We start from the raw sequence: 19,805 nt of genomic DNA, 5'->3' as shown, positions 1-19,805 counted from the left end.
TGGACCAATTAGAAGTTCAAAAAGCTTGTAAAATAACAGTTTGGAACGCGTGTTAATCGCTTATTAACAAGCTAGGAGGCTCCAAACAGCTGTGTTTGGATGGGCTTCACAGGGAAAGCATTTTGCAGGAAAAAAAGATAAACTGGAGCAAAAAAACCAAAGAGACACACGAAAAGTAAACATAAGCCAGTGTCACGTACACGTAATGAAAAGTTCCCGGCCAAAGTGAGGAATTAAGCCCCACAAGCAGATACATAAGGGGCCAATTTGTTTTTAAAGCACCTGTTAGCAGTAGTGAGGATCAGACATGGCAGATACATTATTTTCTCATTCATGTGCTTGAAAAATGACACCAGACTGAACTCACAGAGCTCAGATCATCTGCACTGTTTTTAGTTTTGGAATAAATCAGCCCTCCTGCACATTCAACTTTACTGATGTAAAAAATCAAAACAAAACGAAACAAAAAAGCGCAATAAAATAATAGTGAACCACTAAAAGTACTGACATTTTAAAAAAAATATAAAACTAATAAGCAAACAAAAATCAAGTGAGTGTTTTTAAGGTCCTTTAAGACCCAAATAAATATAAATTATAAAATATAAAAAGACATTGCAACAATGTCTTTTTATATTTTATAATTTATATTTATTTGGGTCTTAAAGGACCTTAGTCTTAAGGGCCTCCTGCACATTCAACTCCTGCACAAGTTGAATGTGCAGGAGGCCCTGAATGGCCTCCTGTGTGCTGGGAGATGCAGGTGGCATTTAGGAACAGCAAAACGTGAGGTATACAGCTGGTCAACACTGCGACTGCAGTATTTGAGGCTTTATTTTTTTACCGTACAAGACAATAAAATGTTGCTCCATCAATAAGAAATCTCAGTGAGGCAGCATGTCTTTTCATTTTTAGTTTTTCCAACAAATCCTACAAACAATGTTCCAAAATGATTATGGTTTAAGGCTGGATTGCACTCTTAAAACTGTTCAACTGGTTTTGATGCCACGGACACGTCCTAAAATTGGCAGATTGGGTCTAACAAAGAGCACCTTGTAGAGGCAGAGCTCCTTAACAGTAAAAAAGGGCAGAGGTTCACCAATCTGCAAAACACCTGCCTCTTCAAAAAGCTGAACAATTTCAGAATAATGTTTCTGAATGTAAAGCCTTTGACGATGTCATCGTGTGTCATCAAAAGAGTCTGAGAATGTGAAGAAATCAGTGCTGATATCTGTGATCTTCAGGCTCTCGGGGAGCTCTGCAGTAAAAATGGATGTGATTCTCTCACTGAAATAATTGCACAGGTTACTGTCTGTGAACACAGTCACAGTGCCTTTACTTTAGTTGCTGTTAGTATCTTCTGATTCTAAATCCTTTGTATGAAAACTAAAGTAGGATTATGTTTTTCATTTTGGCAAAAGGTCTGAATATCTGTTTTTCCAGTGAGCCAAACAGTTATTCAGTTCAAAGCAATTCTCAGTCTCTTGTGTGGAGCTACTTTTCATGTAATGCTTAAAGACAATTATTGGTGCATTAATATGAAGGTGAATAATAGAACAGTTCCAGTACAAACCTTCATGGAGCTCGTTTTTAAAGTGTATATTTGTTTACATTTTGTAAGATTAAATACACAAACCATCTCTTTGAAGCTAACAGACGCAATTACAACATCCTGATACACATTTCCATTCCTGATCCTGATTACAAGAATGTTTTACCATAATTAAAGTTATCCCACTTCTAATTAGAGAAATCTCTTTACGTCTGCTCTCCAAAGTCATTCATCCTACGCCCTTCAAACCTGGTGGGTGTAATCGGGTGTAGCGCTGAGTGAGAGCAGAGTCTGAGGTTATTTGGATGAGCTGTTTTAATATTTTGATTAAAAGGTGTTTTCTGTTAGAGTGACTGCTTCCTGCTCCACTCTGTGTGTAGGGGGAGGAGCACACATCAACATACATGTTTTTTTGGAGACATTTATTAAGATTAATGCAATTTCACAGTGCACAGTTTCATCACTCTGATGGTCTAAGCTTAGAAAGACAGCCATCCAAAAACACACTCTATCTTTTCGGTTTGTGTTTTTGTCTCATTTTCAGCATTTTCTTTTGGTTTCCTGTGGTTCTGTCCAGGCACACAGACAATAGGTAGGTGTGACTTATAAATTCATAAAGTAAACTATAGCTGAAAAAAATAACCTGGGTACAATAAGGCAAAACAGGGAATGCTTTGGAACTTGACCAGCACCAGTATCATGGAAAAATGACACTCGTTAGTTTAGAACAGTAGTGCCGTTACCCCGCCCTGCCCACGATGACAGGAAAATAAGAAAACAACAACAAGTTGGCTTTTGTCGCTTACCGTAATCCGAGTCCTTGAAACATGCATCCATGTGATCTTGGTCATCGTCATAATCTAGACTCTCAATACTGCTGCTCTTCCTGGGTTTCTTTGGGAGACGTTTAGTCGACCGCTTGCTGTTGTTTCCGCCTCCGCCTCCGCCGGCCTTCTTGCCGGCCTGCGAGCTGTGCGAGTTGTTCTTCGACTGGCCGTTGTTTTTGGCCTGGCTGTTGCTCCACGGCTGCTGCAAGCTCTCTGAAGACGACAGGTTGGCCATGGACAGCATGCCCTGAATGGCCTCCTGTGTGCTGGGAGATGCAGGTGGCTGACTGTAAGTATGTCAATAAGAAATACACAACAACACAGCCATTACATGGTGGTCAACACGCTGGCAGAGGTCAAAGAAAGAAAGAAAGAACTGAAGAAGGCTCTGAACCAGATCTCAGTGTAAGCTAGATTACAAACTGTGCCACGGTGGAACAAAGAAAAAGAGGAAAACTGTCAAAAACAAATATCCTCTTTAAGACATCGCTCCCAAAATGAATCCACACGCCTATTAAGCTATCACCTGCTGAGCTGCCACAAGAAACAAAGCGACTATCACACACTGCTATAATGAAGCTTCAATCCCTCTTCAAAGCACCAACGATGTGAGAAATTAACATATTTCATCAATGTTTTCTTTCTTTCTTTCATTGCTCATTTGTAGCTTTCAGTGTGGTGGAAATAGACCATCAAGAGCTCGCAAACAGCAAAAGGCAAAGGGAAGAGCCTGGAGCCACGCAGCGTTTGATAGATTAACACGGGATGAAACAAACACTGACTTAACACAAACTGCTGACAGAATCGGTGTAAACTGTTGCTCCAGCCGCTAGCTGATTTTTCAGCTCTGAGCGAAGCTGTAAAATTCAGCTTTTTCATCCAATTACGTCGCCGCTGAGTAGGCCATTTGTTTGTCAGTGCCTCGCTCCATTAAGAAGAGCTCAAATTCATTTACTGAAGGAAAAGGGGGTCCAGCGGGAGCCATTTAGAGATTAATGCTGCGCATGTACTCTAACTCAAATGAGTTCAGAAGTCCAAGTTCTGTTGGTGTTGATGGGAATGCAGCAAAAAACTGACATCGGGGTTAGGTTAGTCTACCTGTTGGTGCCGTAGTCGATCCCACCCACTTGCTTGCTGGCTTGCAGCAGGTCCAGAATTCCTGCGGCGCTGCCGCTCTTTTTCTTCACCTTAGAATTGCGACTTTTGACCTCAGGCTTGGCCTCTGTGTCTATGTGCAGTGTCTCTTCATCGGAGGAGTCCGTGCTCTGGTGTTGAAGGAAGTGAACGTACAGGAAAGAGATATATGAGAGAGACTTCAAGTTTCTTTTCTTTTCTGGCAGAAAAAGGAAAATCCATGTTCGCTTTTCTAGTAATGGCTTCTTTACTGCAGTCTCACTGTTTATCATAGGACTGCCGCCAGAAAGTCTCAGTAGGAGGCCCCAGAGCAGAAATGAGCAGTCTGCCCCCGTCAACCCCCTTTTTAGTTATTCACTTTAACATAAATGTTTTTAGAACGATGCAAAAACAGGCAATATTGATATTTGATGCTTCTGCTGTCGACTACATTCTCATTTACTAACCTTACCCCACACAAAGACACTCTTAGCAAATGTAGGGCACTTGCAGCCCCTCGGGACTGGACCCCTGGGATATTTGCCCACTTTTTCCATCTGCTAATCCAGTATGGAACTATAACCTCATTTCGAAGAATAGATTTGTGAATAAAAAAACATATTTTAATGTTAAGAGTGACAGTTTATCAAATGCTAAAACAGCTCTTTTAGGCGTATTTTAATGCCGACGTGCTTTTTTAGTTGTGATTTCAACTTTCTTTGTACAACACTACAGACATTTAGGACGACACCAGTTGCTTTAGTGTTAAATTACAACATCTTTTGACATCATTTCATGAAATGCCAATTGTTAGTGGGGGACACATGTGGACTGTCACCCAGCCACTTTAGCATCAGGGTCTTCTTCTGTGGTTCTGTACTATTGGAATGCGTATAGTAAGTAGTTTGATACTGTCTTGCTAAAACATGTAAGGTCTTGGCTGAATATTTTGTCGCCTAAATGGCAGCATGTGTTTTTTTTAAACCTGAATATATCATTTAGTATTAATGGTGCCTTCACAGGTGCATTCATGCTTCTCATGCCATCAGAAGGCAGCATGAGCAACACTTTCCACTTCAGTCTATTGGAGCTCAGACGAAGAAAAGAAGGGAGCGTTTCTGATTTCTTCTTTGTGTGGTGTTCTTTTAACTTCTTCTTTCTTAAAGTCTTGCTGCCTGAGGGCTTTCAGATAGTGATAATCTAACACTGGTTTTCAGTCTTGTCCCTTTGCTACAGAGATTATTTTATATTCTCTTGATCAGTAATTATTACATGAACCACAAAAAGAAGTCTTAAATCAAATGTCCTCCTCATTGTGATTAACCTCTTTATATCTTCTATTTTACCAGAAATTTTTAAGCTACTTTCTTTGCACGGTTCTGTCACAGCAGGTATAGTACACACACGTTTCATTTAACAGGTTTTTATACCAAATGCTCCCAGTGGATGGTTTCGTGTCTCCTCCCAGGATCAATCCGGAGACCTGTTCACATGTTGTATGAACCACTACAATATGGAGTCATTATATCTGCCTATATCCAGTGTGATTAAATAATAATGTTCCTATTTAATCACATTAGAGCTAAAATGTTTTTCTTTCCTTTTTTCAGTCTTCTGTTTTCTCGTCCCAGCTTCTTTGAAACATGTTGTTAAATTCAAAAATATTATTTTTTCATTAAAAAGACAAAATTCAACTTTAACATCTATTTATAACCTTTCACTTTAATATGTATTTAAATGAGCTGCATGGCATCCAAACAGCAAAGTATTTGTGCAGAAGTGTGAGCTGAGCTGAAACAGCCGGGGAGACTGCAGATCAAGGCTGTGATATGGTTTCTAGTGACCTCTCATTAGTAAACTTAGGAGCACCTGGTCTAGGCCTCTTCTTCCTCCATTCATGCCACAGCTATTTCTCTCATCAGTGTGTGGTATTCCACAGCACAGGAAGTCTCCGCCTCTGATTTAAAGGAGCACTGCAGCATTTTTTCACAGTCTGTTCATGTATTACATTAACGTCATAACTGCTTAAGTTTTATGGATAAAACGTCACAACATTAAATTCTCTGTTAAGTGCAAAACTTTACATTTTTCGAGTGCGCGCGTTTCTCCAAAGTGATTCCACCACACAGGTTGTGTGTATTATTTTTTGGAATTATTATTATGCTTCATCACCACATAGCAGGCCTTGAAGTTACTGTAGGTGGGCAGTGAAAGTTATTTTACAAATAATAAATAAGTAAAAAATATAATTTTTTACATTTTGTCATTCTGTTTGAATTTATCATAAATACTGATGTTCATATTTTTAAGCTCAGTTTAAAATGTCATCATATATAATAAAACAAAGCCGCAGAACTGGAGCTACATCTTACTGCAGTTTGCATAAGGACAACTGTTTATTGAGAATCAACCAAAACAAAAATTTAAGCACTAAATCCTAATTTTGTATTGATTATTTTTGTCATTAAAGGTGGGAGGCTGACGATTTTCAAGCTGGGCCTGAGTGTTCCCAAGTTTGGGAATAGCAGATACAGGTGATGTCATACATACCTTAGTCACCGAGGGTTGAAACTTTGTTTTTTTGGCTGGCTGAATAGGTTCTCTGATGTCCGATAAAACTAGGGAAAAACAAATATAACAATCAACACCATAACATCGGAATTAGTAACATTTTAAGGCTAGTCTTCCAATAAGACTAACAACAAAGCTGTGGTAACTCGTGCTACCACAAGTTAGAGATTTTTAGAGTTAGAGTAAAAGTGGATACTTTTGTCATTCATACTTTGTCTTTAGTTGAATTTCCTTCAGCTACAGTCACAAACTAGCTGTATATACTATACACAGTGTTTTTTTCTTGCTAGGTACCTAACTCGTGACAAAACAGGGGTTGCTCTTCTTTAACAATACATTATGTTAACGCAAGTAATTTGACTTGAATTGCCGAGATTTTTTTTTCTTTTTTGTAATTTTACTGAAAATTTAGTCGATCATCTGATAATTATGTCATTAAAAAGTAGTCATTTTACGGTTAGGTCAGCAATCAAAACAGCAGTGATTGTTTGTGCCGTGTAGGCTGATGTTATCACAGTTCTTAATCTCTCAAACGAAGCTTTTTTTTCCCAGATGTTAAGCAAAAACTGAAATATCAGAATGGTTGAACAAAAGCCCAGCTTTAACCATTATTTATGTACGAAAATAAGCCAAACTGTTTATTGCATCTGTATTAAAAAAAATCATTTTACATAGTTAAAAACATGCCCCTAAATATGTTCTTAATTTAGAACAGGAAATACCAGATCAAGAATATATCAACTTAAAGTCTAACTCTGAGTAAATTTTTGGCACTTTTTGATACATACACATTGAAGCTGATACTCTGAAAATTGCCCAGTCCAACTTGATAATTTACACAAACTGAAACACGAGCCAAATAAGCCCAAAATACTCACAGGAAAGATCTCTCTTAACAGTGTTCTTTTTCCGTCTGATGGGGAATTCGTCAATCTTCAGCTCGCCTTCATCTGAGACGTACTCATACTCGTCTATCACTGGCTTGGTTTTGTCCTCTTTTAGGTTTTGTAATGATCCAAAAACACTTGAGTTGGTCTGAGGTTTCAGGGTCTTGGAGCTGAAAATGAAACCGCAGGACAATAAGGGAGTGATACAAGGCTCAGCCAGGCGCTCGCAGTGAGAAGTCCTTGAATTAGCTCTAATGGATATGCTGCTGATAGCCGCATAGCTCTACAATCACCAAAATACACCACATGAGAAAGCTGGCGTGTTCGTCTCTTCAAAGACCTAAAGTCGAACATTGACGTGGCGAACGCAGCCATTCCATACATACCTCAGCAGTTTCCTGTGAGACATAGTAAAGCTGAATCTGTCTTTATTGCTTGACAGCAGTGTTCTGTCAAATTTGCATTCCTCCTCCATTTTCAGCAGGGAATCGGGTTTACTATTCTGCAACATTCCAAGGAAAATAATGTCAGAGAAGCTAAAAGTAATCAGCGTTATGTTAAAGAACAGAGAGGATCACAGATATCTTGGTGCCACTATTTCTGGTTCACTGCATTAATGAGCACACTTTATGCCAATTTAAACCCTACTCTGTACTTTTATTTCAAAGGAAAGATTAATTGCATATAGCTATGTTCCCTCAGTTCTACAGAGCATCTGAGCCTCTCTTAGCTCATTGTTTTGATTTTTAGCCCTTAAAGTCTAGCTGAAGTTTAAAGGACATAGAAGTGTGACCTCTGTCTCATGCCTTCATTTTTACACTTCAATGTAAATGTAGCTAACTGGTGCTTAAAAACGTAATCGTATAAAAGAAGAAATTATCTAAAACTTGGCACATAAAGATTCTCGGTCCTTGTGTGCTTTAAGAAACCTGTTAAACAATCAGAGTAAAAGAAAAAGAAAAGACACTGTCATTAACTTTTTCATCAACTCTTAAAATAAACCTTGCTGTTAAAAGAGTGAGTACCTCATGATGTTAATCCCAACAGGTCAAATTTTCTGACCCAATTTTCACTAAACCAAATCCACAAAGAGGAATGCAGAACGACTGCCATGAAAGTCCCCACTGATCACACTGTAATTAACTGAAATCCAAGAACATCCATTTTCACATTTTCAAATATTCACTCCTCAGCTGTTTTTGTTTCCTACGCGCTATAATCTGAAACAGAAATTTCACACTGCCGTGTGCGTTCTAATTGACACCAATGAGCTTCATAGACCGAACAGAGAAGCTGCGAGCCTTTTCACAAATGAACAGTGATCACAAGTGAAGATGTGGTCATCAGTGACCTTGGTAAAGATCTAACGGGGTCTCTTCCCCATCTGTAAATGTTTGGCCTGATGTGAACAAGCAGTGGGATGGAGGTCCTTGGAGGGGTTTAATACATTCCACAGCAGTTTGGCATTGTATTTTCCAAGAAACTAAAGCCCTCTAATGTCTTCCGTTCACCAAAATTACACTTTTTTTTTCTCCCCGCTAAAAACTTCCTCCTGTTGTTCTACAATAACGATACAACAAACTTTTTTTAAAAGGAGATGGGGGCATATGTAAATACTTAGATGGAATGCACTGGATATGGACATGGCGTAATTCCATTAGGTAAACTCTGGGAGGGCGGACGTTTCTGGAGAAGCCCTGATGAGGTGCAGGCCTCAAATGTGCGACTTGGGCCGCATCATTACTTTGGCTGATTGCTTTGAAGTGAAGTGTTCAAATCATTGTTGGATGGTCCTGCATTTTTTCTATTCAGCTGCTCAACTTATAACCTTCATAGCTTATTGCCTAAAGAATTTCAAATGCATTGGCTGTTGCAGGCCAAGGCAAAAGTCTTCACCACCATTAGTTTAAAATGACAGCTCCGGTAAACTTACCTTGTACTTCCATTTCGCTTCAGTCTTGTTTTTACTCTGCTCTCTGATATCAAACTTTTCCACATTGTTCTGCTTTGACATTTCCTTCTCAGACATGCTCAGGACATTCTTAACAGCCTGGAAAATGGAAGCATTTACAGAGAAACATAATTCTTAACAGAACGATCAATCGGTGAAACTGGTCTGCCCTGCAAAGGCAGAAACTGGAACTACAGAAAGAATTTAACTGAACTGTGTATCACATGACGTTACGTTACACCTCTGCGGTTAAAAAAAGGTGACCTGGTCTACGACCGAGCAACGGCCACCCTTACATAGACATAGACGTACTTCTTTGATAGAAAAAAGGCGTGTGCTCCACCAAGCCTGTTTAGCATGTGCACCAGTTAATGCATACTAGCAGGAAAAGCTGTGCAGCCAGTTATATATGCTAACACTTTACAGCTGCCTGCAGGCAGCAGCTGAACATTTCATAGCATAATCAGATACAGAATGGTTGACCCACAATGAAACTAGAAACCATCATTTCTATAAAAAAGGTGCTAACATAACTAAATGCTCACCTTAGGCTTTTTTGGCTGGTCCATTTTACTCAAAATGTCCTTTGCATGGGACTCCAGCGCAGCAAAACTGGAGGGTTTAGGAGGTGGTGATGACTCCTTTGCTGACTTTGCTTTCTTCTTTCCTCCTTCCTTGACCTTTGGCACCTTTGGAGGCTTGGGCGTCTTTGAAGGTTTGGGAGGCTTGGGGGGTTTAGGGGGTTTTGAGCTTTTCTTTCTGGACTTCTCTCTGCTGGGTGAGGGGACATGTGCTGGAGAAACGGCTTCTTCAGGCTCGGACTGGGTGGACAGCGGTTCCTCAACTGGTACCTTAATTGGAGCTTCGCTTTTAATGGCTTTTGTTGTGTTCTGTAAAAGAAATCAGGGTCAACTTTTGACTTTGTAACCTGCCGTTAAACCTTCTGTGAGTTCATTAAACCTAAATTAAGAATTTTTTTTTTATTATTTAACTTTATCACTGGCATGATCATTTACAACACTTCAGAATGTAGTCACCTGGTACTGAACTTTATTTTCTACATAAAATTATCACAGGGCTAAAACATCGACACAGACACACCTATGGGCAATTTAGAGTTACCAGTTAACCCAACCCCACTAACTGCATGTCTTTGGACTGTGGGAGGAGAGAGAGAACCCACGCAAACACAGGGATAAAATGCAAACTCCACACAGAAAGACCCCGGCCTGATGGTGGAATTGAACTCAGAACCTTCTTGCTGTGAGGCGACAGTCCTAACCACTGTGCTGCCCAAAGCCGGTATTCCCAGGCGGTCCAGGTGCTCAGGAAGTGTCATTTGATCAAATTTAAAGTCTATATGTAATGTTCTAATTCATTTCAAAGTTTTATTATTCAGATATTGGATCTATAGATGATGTGTTGCTGACATAGGGATGTTTCATATTCCAACATGTTTTTTTAAATGACAATAATTCCATGTACCTCAAAGTTTATACTAGATATTAAGAGCAGGTCGTTTGCGGTGTTGTGCTCTGGTTTTCAGTGATGAACTATGTTGGATTGATGCAGGGCAGACTGTGATATCCTTGGTCACTGGTGGGTTTTGTCCTGGTAAAATCTGAGACATTGTAAGAGAAAGATATGACCCTCAAGTCTAAACTGAAACTTATGAGAGAACTCTAGATAGAAAGAAAGTTTTATGACTACCAGAGGAGAAGCTTTTAAAATCCCATCTGTGTAAAAGTCAGCAAACTCTCTGAATATTCGATGCATAAAGTTTTTATGTCCTGCTGACCTTTAAAATGAAAGCTGATTTAGATAGTGCTTCAAGGTAAATGCAAATATTAGTGTTCAGATGCTTTTTAATATGGCTGCTAAGTAGGAGATGTCATTAAGTGTTTCATGTCCTTTAGTAAAAACTGCAGAATTCCAGCTTTATACTGTCAAGAAGTTACAAAGCACCCGTAATGGCAAACGTAACATGAGCTTATATATATATGTATAGGAGGATGTAGTTGTCTCTGCTACACCTGAACCTAGGGACCCCCACCTGGCAAATCCTACTTTAACCACTGGGCTAACTGTATGCTCAACTAAGACATAAAAACAAAACATAAAAACACATTCTGTTCACCATTTGGTTGCAAACACAATGCCACTGTGTGTTGCAAGCTAATCTCTTAGTAACAAGTTATCTGAACAACAGCTATTCATAGCACTAATATGGTATTTAATGCTAGATAAGACAGCTAACATTTAGCTATCAGCTAAATAACGAAATGCTAAGATTTGGTTTGCTTTTAATTGCTACCAGATGTAACAAAAGAATAACTTTTTGCTAAAAGAAAGTTCCAATTTTAAAGGTAAAGAAAAATTTAGGAAAGTATTTTTTACCACTGAGATTAGCAGAAAGACGAGGGCTTCATAGTCTGCAGAAACATCAGCCTTCTTTGATGGCAATAAAATGTTTATTTTTTCTGCAAATCTGACATTTGAGAGTTTATGGAGAGGCCTAAGTGGAAAGGATTAATTTGCAAAAACCAAATATGAAAAATAAGCTTTTTGATTAGCAAAACTAAGGCATCGTCCTCTAGATTTGTGACAAACCTGGTCATTAAATATTAATACTACATGGCATAATATGAAACATTAATTTCTCCTGGTGCCAAAAAACTATGAAATTACCACCTAGAAATAAAAATACCTCTGACAATCTGATCTCTTTGGCAAGATCCTTAATGAGTTGTGATGGCTTCATGTTCTCTGGAAGCTCATCTTCATGTTCCAGGAGAGCCTGTTACAAAAACAAAACAAATAAAGAAAAAGTTTCTAAGAAAATAGACAGATACATGACACTAGATACACTGCTTTGTATTTAGTTGCCTCCATACCTGCTTTTTAGTCCAGGCTCTAAAGGCTCCATTGATGATTTTGGCACCATGTATCAGGTATGGAGCTGGCTGCTTATTCGCTTTATGTAAACCTACAGAGGAAAGAATGCCAATTTTATCACTGAGTGAATCGTGGCCTTTGAACTGTGCGCAGCTGGGACTATTGGAGTTAAAAAGAGCACAACGGACAGCGTAAATTCCCAGTGGTGGAGAGATTTACAGGATCTAACTGAAATAAGCCTTTCATAAACAGGAGAACAGCTGAGAGAAGATGAAGCTACTGCACTCCTCAGTGTACAGAAGAGGGACTCCCATCAACAGGGCGACTTTGTGTTTAGACAACGCTCTCCTGTTACCTTAATTCAGACGTGCAGATCAACCCCAAAACAGCCAAGTGGCATGTTAAAGCTCTTAAGGTGCAAGCCACCATCATCCTGCTGCTTTACTCTGGATATTATCCTCTATTAGACCAGCTTTTCATGACTCACAATCCCTATTTATCTCACGCTGAGCCTAGTGCAGCTCTGTGTGAAACAAGCCTCTCCCTTTAAGGACACCATTTCTGTGACTGGCTGCCCCTCACAAACAAAGGACTAGTGGGCGGGGCTTCTGAGATTACCATATTGGGGTGTATCTCCTGTCTTTGAGGAGAGCAGAAAATCACTGCCTGAGAGAGCCGTCTGAAAGACTACATATAAATACACTGACCTCATTATTTGAAGCCACGTTCAATATGTGTCCACGACTGAACCGTATACTACATATGACAGAAAATAAGGAAAAGCATAATAGGTGCCTTTTCAAAAGAATAATGGCATATTAATGACAGAGCTTTATAGTTTGGAGGTGGCGTGCACCACACAAAATCACAATCTGGTTTTAACACATGAACATACACAGAAAATGCTGGAAACATAAACAGTTGGGCCACGCCAGCTGAAGGGAGTTTAAACACAGGCTTGTAATGGAGCAAGTGATTCTAGCTGGGCCAAACCTTTTGAAGCTAATCATCTGTGAACTCTGCGATTCACCGATTTAATGACTGAAATAATATTAGAGCATCCAGCTCCTCATCTGCGCCGCAGACATGCAGCCACATGCTGAATGTGCAGCCCCGAAAAAAAGATGCATTTCTGACAGTGTTTGTGTTTTCTCCGCATTCACGCATTCCTCTGGAGAAATATCGAGTGAAACGAGGATGAGGGTTTACATTAGAGTACCACACACCGGGGCAAAACCGGAGTCTATAAATACATCGAAGCGATTTGAGACTTCACCTTTGAATCGTTCGAGGAGGTGTCGCCCCACATACCAGCACGCCGTCTCAAAGTTGGGGAAAGGAGTGAGAGTTTTGACCTTTAGCCGCTTTTCAATTTCATATGCCCTGAGGAAGATAAAAAAAACCATTTCAGCTAAACATCATCACAGATTACTAACAAAGGATGGAATTCACAAAGTACTTCCAAAGAGGGAGAATTCATAAACAGATTTGGTGGAATTTGGAACAGGAAAGAATTGGAAACTACTGAATAATATCAACCGAGGCCTTTAAGGTCACACTAAATCACCTTCCCAAGAACAGGAATGTCTGCAGGAGGCACGGTGGATCACATTATAACCCAGTGCACTAAAAACAAGCATACAGAATGAATGTGTGTGAAAAGGAAGGTGGCCAAACCTCATCTGCATCTCCACACTGAGGTTGTGGACAAAGTGTCCAGAGAACGCCAGACAGTCGACAGGTGTCAGTACTGCATTGATCCAACCTGAAGGAACCAAATGAGATAAGATAATCATCCAGTGTTTACAAGAATAACATCAATGCAGCATTCTGAATGCAAACAACAAAAAACACATTTCTTGTGTTTTTATTGTTAAGTATTACCTATATACTAGTAACAGTAACAGCGTTAACTTGCTAACAGAGATTTGCCGCGCTAATGCGGTTATGGCGTTAACGTCATTTTAACGAGATTAATGCTGACAGCACTAGTATATGCATGTTTTATGACTAGCCACATGGCGATCTGTCCTCATGGGTTTTAAGACCAGATAAGCGTAAAATCAGAGAGTCCAATTTTAGGCTACATGACAAAAATATTAGTCACTGCAGTTCAGGCTCAGATCAGACCAAGTAACAACAAGTCCTAAACAATGTGAAAAGGAGAAGGTGCTGAAAGTGGACTGCAAAGCTGCTTGCAGTTTACTTTGGGAAGTGTACCTTCTGAGAAATGTAACTACACGTCGGGGCTGACACAGTCTGCAACTACTGTGATCGGCCTGTTCTGGAACACTGATTTCTCTTGTGCATTTCCAAATGCACAAGAGAAATAATTTTTTGAATTCATCAGTGAGAGAATAACAATAATCGCTTCAGTATAAAGAACAATAATCACAGCATTGATATAAGACTCAAAACTGTCAGCAGATTCCTATAGGGAGATGCTGAAACTATCAGAATAGATGTGAGGGAGTGTACAAGGAACTGAAAAACCCGAGGGACAATTATATTTGCTTCTGGGGAAAAAACAAAAAAAATATCACAATTATGTAGATTACAGGCTCTACAAAGATTCCCCGCACAAGTCTAAATCAGGCCAACGTCCTACATGATGTACCAGCTAAACATGTTGAAGATGACAGCTGAATAATAAGATAGTCTGACTAATAAGATAGTCAGTATGAGCCCCTAAAAAGGGGCTCATACTGACTACTTACTTACTATTCTATTCTATTCTATTCTAGCTGCTGCTCAGGAAGAAGAACAGGTCGTCAACAGATCAGAAGGTCGGTTGTTTGACACTCAGCTACACCTCAAACTATCCTTGGGAAAGAAAAAAAAAACTGGCAGGCATGTCCGCATTGGCCTTCATGCTAACCGTCTGATGATGAAATTTACATCACTGAGACGCAAGTGGACTCGCGGACACGGGAAGTATGATTCCTGCTTGTGATTGAGTCAACGAGGCTTCTGTCTGTCCTATTCATTCATTCATGAGAATGGGAAAAGAGCGAAACATGTTCAGCTAGATTCATGAGAGGAGACCAGCTCTGACCTGATGGGATGAACAGGGACTGGCCTTGCTTCAATGTGCATTTGTAACACTTGTCCACCTGGTCAGCAAAGAACATTTCGCTGTGATTGGACGACGACCTCCAGCGCTCGTACAGAGACAGGTTGGCCGAGGTGGGCTTAATAAGGAAGAAGATCTTTTCTCCCTGCGAACATAATCACATTTTCCGGCGTCATCGTCATCATATGAGCAAAGGAGTGAAATAAATTCCGTGTTTCCTGTCAAAGACTCAGTGCCGAATATATTTTGACTTCCCATCATCCCGACACACTTCTCTAACCTTGAGAACGTGGTACCAGACAGAGGCGCCACCGCACTCGATGTGGAAGTCTGTGTAGCTGTCTTTAACACAGATTAGACAGTATTTGGTGACTTTTGGCTTCCCAAGCAGAGCGTCATCGGGCCAGTAGTTTTCTACCCAAGATAACCGCCGCACAATCTGTGGACTCTCCACTATGCTGTTCATCCTGTCCCAGACAAACAGAAAAAGAAATTAGCACTGTGAGTTTTCCATGCAGCCGGCATCTTTAGAAGCCAGATCTCATTTTTCAAACATCGGGCAGAGAGCTAGTACCTCGTGTCAGAGAACTCCAGGTTGATGATGTTTAACACTTTCTTTCTGTTTGTGCTGTAGTAATAGTCGACAAACTCTTTGAGCTTCATCTTGCTGTCTGTCTGCTTCGTGACATCCACCACATCCACGCTGACATCGGGACCTGAGACAAAGGCCAGGGGAGAGGAAGACACAATAAAACGAGCTGAAGGAAGAGTAACTGCCTACAAGCTAAACATTTTCTTTAGGCGGAAAACTGTTTAACAGAAAATGTCTGCAGCACAGAGAAGACAAGAAGAACACACGCGCCCCCTACTGAAGTGCAGAGAGCATTGTAGTTTTTTGTTTAACCATGTCATTTGTTTTAGTTTCAGGTCATCGACTAAAACAAATGACACTAGCCATTCGTTGTGCCTTAGTGCCAACACTTCCCTCTCATATTCACACACTGCATGACATTTTCACACTGAAGCCACAGCCCACATTAGCTTCAATCATGTTTGTAAATGAAGATGCTCTTATGACTGTTAAAACAGGGCATCTGCACACTTTGTAAAATGTTAAAAGTATTAGAAGATCTAATGTCAGCAAACGAAACTTTTCTCAGCAGTGAAAAACGCAGAATTACAGCAAAAAACTATTATAATATTAACATGGATCTCTTCCAATAATAATATGCATCTCCATCCAACAACAAGAAGCCAAATCACATTTAATTTTCTCAAAAGATAATAATCACAATGTTTCATGCAGTGAACTGTTTTGAACGTTTGGAAACAGCAGGTTTGAATGGCTAACAAATGCTATGAGCTACGCTTCAAGACATTTGTGCTTCAGTTAAAATGAGTGAAATTCCAGTATTTTTTAGCTGTTACTTAGCACTTAGCTAACTTAGCTAAGCACTTAGCATTTATCTGTTCATTACACCAAAGACAGCTGGCTAACATTAGCTGACAACTTAGCAGTCCACCTTCTTGTTCAAATGTCAATTCTGACATTTGTAACCTGATGTCAGCTGAAAGGTTAACGCTCAGCCTATATGTTCAATATCATTATTACTGTTGAATTACCTTTAATGTTACCACATTACAGTTTTTTGTTAGCATACTTTTGTTTTGTTTCCCTTTCTCTTTCCCATTTGGTTTTAATCAAGTATTTTCCAAGTACTCACAGTAAGCTTTGTGTTTCCCTTCTCCTTCATGGACTTGCAAGTACTTGTCCTGGGCTGTTGGATATCTTTACTCATAGTTCTTTTATATGAGTTACAGGACATTCTACAGTATGTCAGCAAGAGCAGATAAAATAGTAACAAACAGATGCTGTTGTAATGCACCAGCAGCAGTGGCAGAAGTTAGAAGAGTAATAGAAAGAGCAATAGCGGCTGCCTCAGTAGAAGTAACTGTTAATGTCACCTGTTGAATGCAGTGGTTGTTATAGAAGGAATAGTACTAGCTTCAGTCATAGTACTGTGTGGTTTGGTGACAGATGTTCTTACCAACATAGTTCTCCACATCACTGATGTAGAAGGTGGGGGCGGGCATGGACATGCCCAAACCATCTTTCTTCTGAACCAGGATGGGTTCATTGAAGCCGTTCTCCTCCAGGTAATCCATGGTCAGCTGACTGCCACTGAGCTTCACCACTATGTCATCAGCACTAATAAGCACACACAGCCAGATAAGGAGAGAACGTCTTTAATGTGCGCTAAGCTGAAGAAACAGAATCACATCTGAGCTCTATGTGAGTGGCAGGTGACACTATCTGAAAGCAGGTCTTTGAAATGTTACCAGGCAGTGCCCCCTAGTGGAGTTATTCAAAAGTGGAACAATACACCCAATATTCCTTCATCAGTTTGAGTCATAAATATGATCACTTCAATTATAAAGAAAGCTTTACTTTCACCATTTTATTTCATATTATTTAAGAGTCACGCTACACATTCTCAACAGCACCTGAGCACAACCCATCTGATGGCCTCAAACACATTAAAGCAAGAAAGTCAATTTGTTCTTGATTATAAACTGTACCAGGTGATGGTCTTATGAAGCTGTGGTTACTTTGATGAATAAAATAAACATGACACACTGATTTGTTTACAATTTTCACATTACAAAATCCCATGTGTGATGTTTTATAGTATGAATGCCTGGGTTAGTAGGGGTGTGGCCAAATACAGTCAGAGACTCAATTGATTGCTGTTTTATTCATACAGCGCCAAACCACAACAACAGTCACCTCAAGGTGCTTTATATTGTAAGGTAGACTCTACAATAATACATACAGAGAAAAACCCAACAATCATATGACCCCCTATGAGCAAGCACTTTGGCGACAGTGGGAAGGAAAAACTCCCTTTTAACAGGAAGAAACCTCCGGCAGAACCAGGCTCATCTGCTACAACCGGTTGGGGAGAATCCTCGATACAAATTGACTGTACACAGCAAAGGACTATATGGGTGATTGGTGAACATGGAATACCTGGAATAGCTACCTGTTATTGTTGTAAACATGTATTTAAGTGGACAAGTTGTTTTTCTTGGTGTACTGTAACTGTAACGTGAACCAGCATGACATTTGTTCAGTGCTCCACTTTGATGACGTCCCCACCAGGACTGAGCCGTTAATGAAGCTTTTCATTTTTAATTTAAGTTTTAAGTTTTCTTGTTTTTTTTTTTCATCCCTTAACGTCTACCAGTTGGTTTCACAGTTTCACTTCTAACCCTCCTTATGGAACTGTCTAGACTGACTTTTCATTTTGTCTGTTTAACAAAGTGTAACCCAAAATAAATGTAAAAGATACAAAAAACGAACTCACAGAGGCCTAAAGATTTCTTATAGAAATACTGTAGAGGAAGAACATGAAAAAGGAACTATAATGCGATTGTTCTCATGTAAGGAGTTGTTCTGTGTTTTTACCTCGGAAACGTTCTGCTGCGGAGCTCCTTGATGAAGACCTGACTGCCGTTCTGAACGGCTTTGATATCTGTGCTTTGGCCCGTGTCATGTTTGCTCCAGTTCTTTTTCTTTTTCACTAGAGAGCAAACAAAAAGAATCAGACAGTACTTGACAGCAATCAAATCTAAATTGTTCCAGCAAATGAGAAGAGGTGGAATGATCACACCACATAAGATTTCAATTATTTGAATCAGTGCAACTCCTCACATGTGGATTTGCCGTGGGTCTTCTCGCAGTTTGGACAGTGATAAATGTCGATGTCTGGAGCATCGTCTTCATCAACATCGACGCAGCTGAAATGAGAGAGGAAATACTTTTTAATGGTGAGGAACAGCCTTCTGCACATGAACTAAAGTAAAAGTGTGATTGGCTGCGGCACCGTGAGGAAAAAGCTTGGGTAGATTATTCATCTTGGAAATGTAAATTTATTTTCTAAACAGAAGACAGCATGGAGGGCAAATAATAGTGGCAAGCACAGATCTTAATTCAATTCAGTTTAATTTTGAATAACCACAGTGAAGCCACAGACAACCACCTATGAGCAAGCACTTTGGTGACAGTGGGAAGGAAAAAATCCCTTTTAACAGGAAGAAATCTCCAACAGAACCAGGCTCAGGGAGGGGCGGGGCCATCTGCTGCGACCGGTTGGGGAGGATTTCGCTCTTAAAGTGAAGAAATGCTTTGAATATTAATCTTCAGCTGGAATACACACAACGTTTTTATTTTATATAGTTTGTAAACAAAGGTTGAGAGAAATTTCTTTCAAATTTTCCCTTTGGCTTTTTTAAAATAAATAAATAAATAAATACATTTATTTCATAATTCATTTTTCTCATTTCATTCATTTGGGTTGATAAAATTCACCTGCGATTCATGGTCCGCGCTGAAAGAGCAGAAGGATCATTAACAAGGCCTCGTTTTATTTTCTGGATTAAACAGTTAGTCACTTTGGTCAGAAAATAATAAGAAAATAATGAGAAAGCCTCGTTACACTGTCCCAGTGCCCTGAAAAATGTGTTTAAATATAACATTTTGGTTGAACAACCTTTTAAAGCAAGGCTATGAAACTGGTTCAGTAAAACTTTTACCTAATAAACCATTGGAAATTAGGATTAAATCATCCTAATTCTTAAAATGAAGTACAATTTCAACAACTGGTCTGTTCTTCCACATTATAAAGAACTGCTTGTGCAGCAAATTTAGCTTTCATCTTTTTCAACTGTAAAAAAAAAAAAAAAGTAAAATAAATAGTAAATTAAAAAGGAACGTTTTCGCTATTTCATGAGATGTTAACATTAAAAAATGCCAGAATTCTTGATTATTTATCTATTACATACTTAGGTCTATGGGAGGTCATGACATCTCATGGTGGCGTCTTTTTCAGTAAAAAGACTAAAAATGAAAAAAAAATCAGTTAAAAGTCAAAAATTT

General features: G+C 39.5%; 1 protein-coding gene across 2 annotated transcripts in view; it reads right to left on the bottom strand.

Moving 5' to 3' along the window:
* Nucleotides 1-19,805, bottom strand: part of phf2 (PHD finger protein 2) — a 38,844-nt gene that overhangs the window by 5,615 nt on the left and 13,424 nt on the right. The window contains exons 2-18 of one of the 2 annotated variants that reach the window (XM_031731523.2): nucleotides 18,582-18,667; nucleotides 18,336-18,450; nucleotides 16,915-17,075; nucleotides 15,441-15,582; nucleotides 15,147-15,333; nucleotides 14,849-15,011; nucleotides 13,471-13,558; nucleotides 13,070-13,176; nucleotides 11,793-11,884; nucleotides 11,606-11,695; nucleotides 9,444-9,788; nucleotides 8,881-8,997; nucleotides 7,334-7,449; nucleotides 6,939-7,117; nucleotides 6,040-6,107; nucleotides 3,475-3,641; nucleotides 2,356-2,642 (exon numbers count right to left, since the gene is read on the bottom strand). In XM_031731523.2, the coding sequence (XP_031587383.1) occupies nucleotides 2,356-2,642; nucleotides 3,475-3,641; nucleotides 6,040-6,107; nucleotides 6,939-7,117; nucleotides 7,334-7,449; nucleotides 8,881-8,997; nucleotides 9,444-9,788; nucleotides 11,606-11,695; nucleotides 11,793-11,884; nucleotides 13,070-13,176; nucleotides 13,471-13,558; nucleotides 14,849-15,011; nucleotides 15,147-15,333; nucleotides 15,441-15,582; nucleotides 16,915-17,075; nucleotides 18,336-18,450; nucleotides 18,582-18,667 (2,510 nt within the window). Of the gene's footprint in view, nucleotides 1-2,355; nucleotides 2,664-3,474; nucleotides 3,642-6,039; nucleotides 6,108-6,938; nucleotides 7,118-7,333; nucleotides 7,450-8,880; nucleotides 8,998-9,443; nucleotides 9,789-11,605; nucleotides 11,696-11,792; nucleotides 11,885-13,069; nucleotides 13,177-13,470; nucleotides 13,559-14,848; nucleotides 15,012-15,146; nucleotides 15,334-15,440; nucleotides 15,583-16,914; nucleotides 17,076-18,335; nucleotides 18,451-18,581; nucleotides 18,668-19,805 lie in introns of both variants that reach the window. The other variant, XM_031731514.2, reaches the window with a different exon arrangement.

Source organism: Oreochromis aureus, linkage group 5 (assembly GCF_013358895.1).
Source record: "Oreochromis aureus strain Israel breed Guangdong linkage group 5, ZZ_aureus, whole genome shotgun sequence".
In the NCBI taxonomy this organism is placed as follows: domain Eukaryota; kingdom Metazoa; phylum Chordata; class Actinopteri; order Cichliformes; family Cichlidae; genus Oreochromis; species Oreochromis aureus.
The sequence above is the reverse complement of the archived record's forward strand: the minus strand, read 5'-3'. Positions and strand labels throughout refer to the sequence as shown.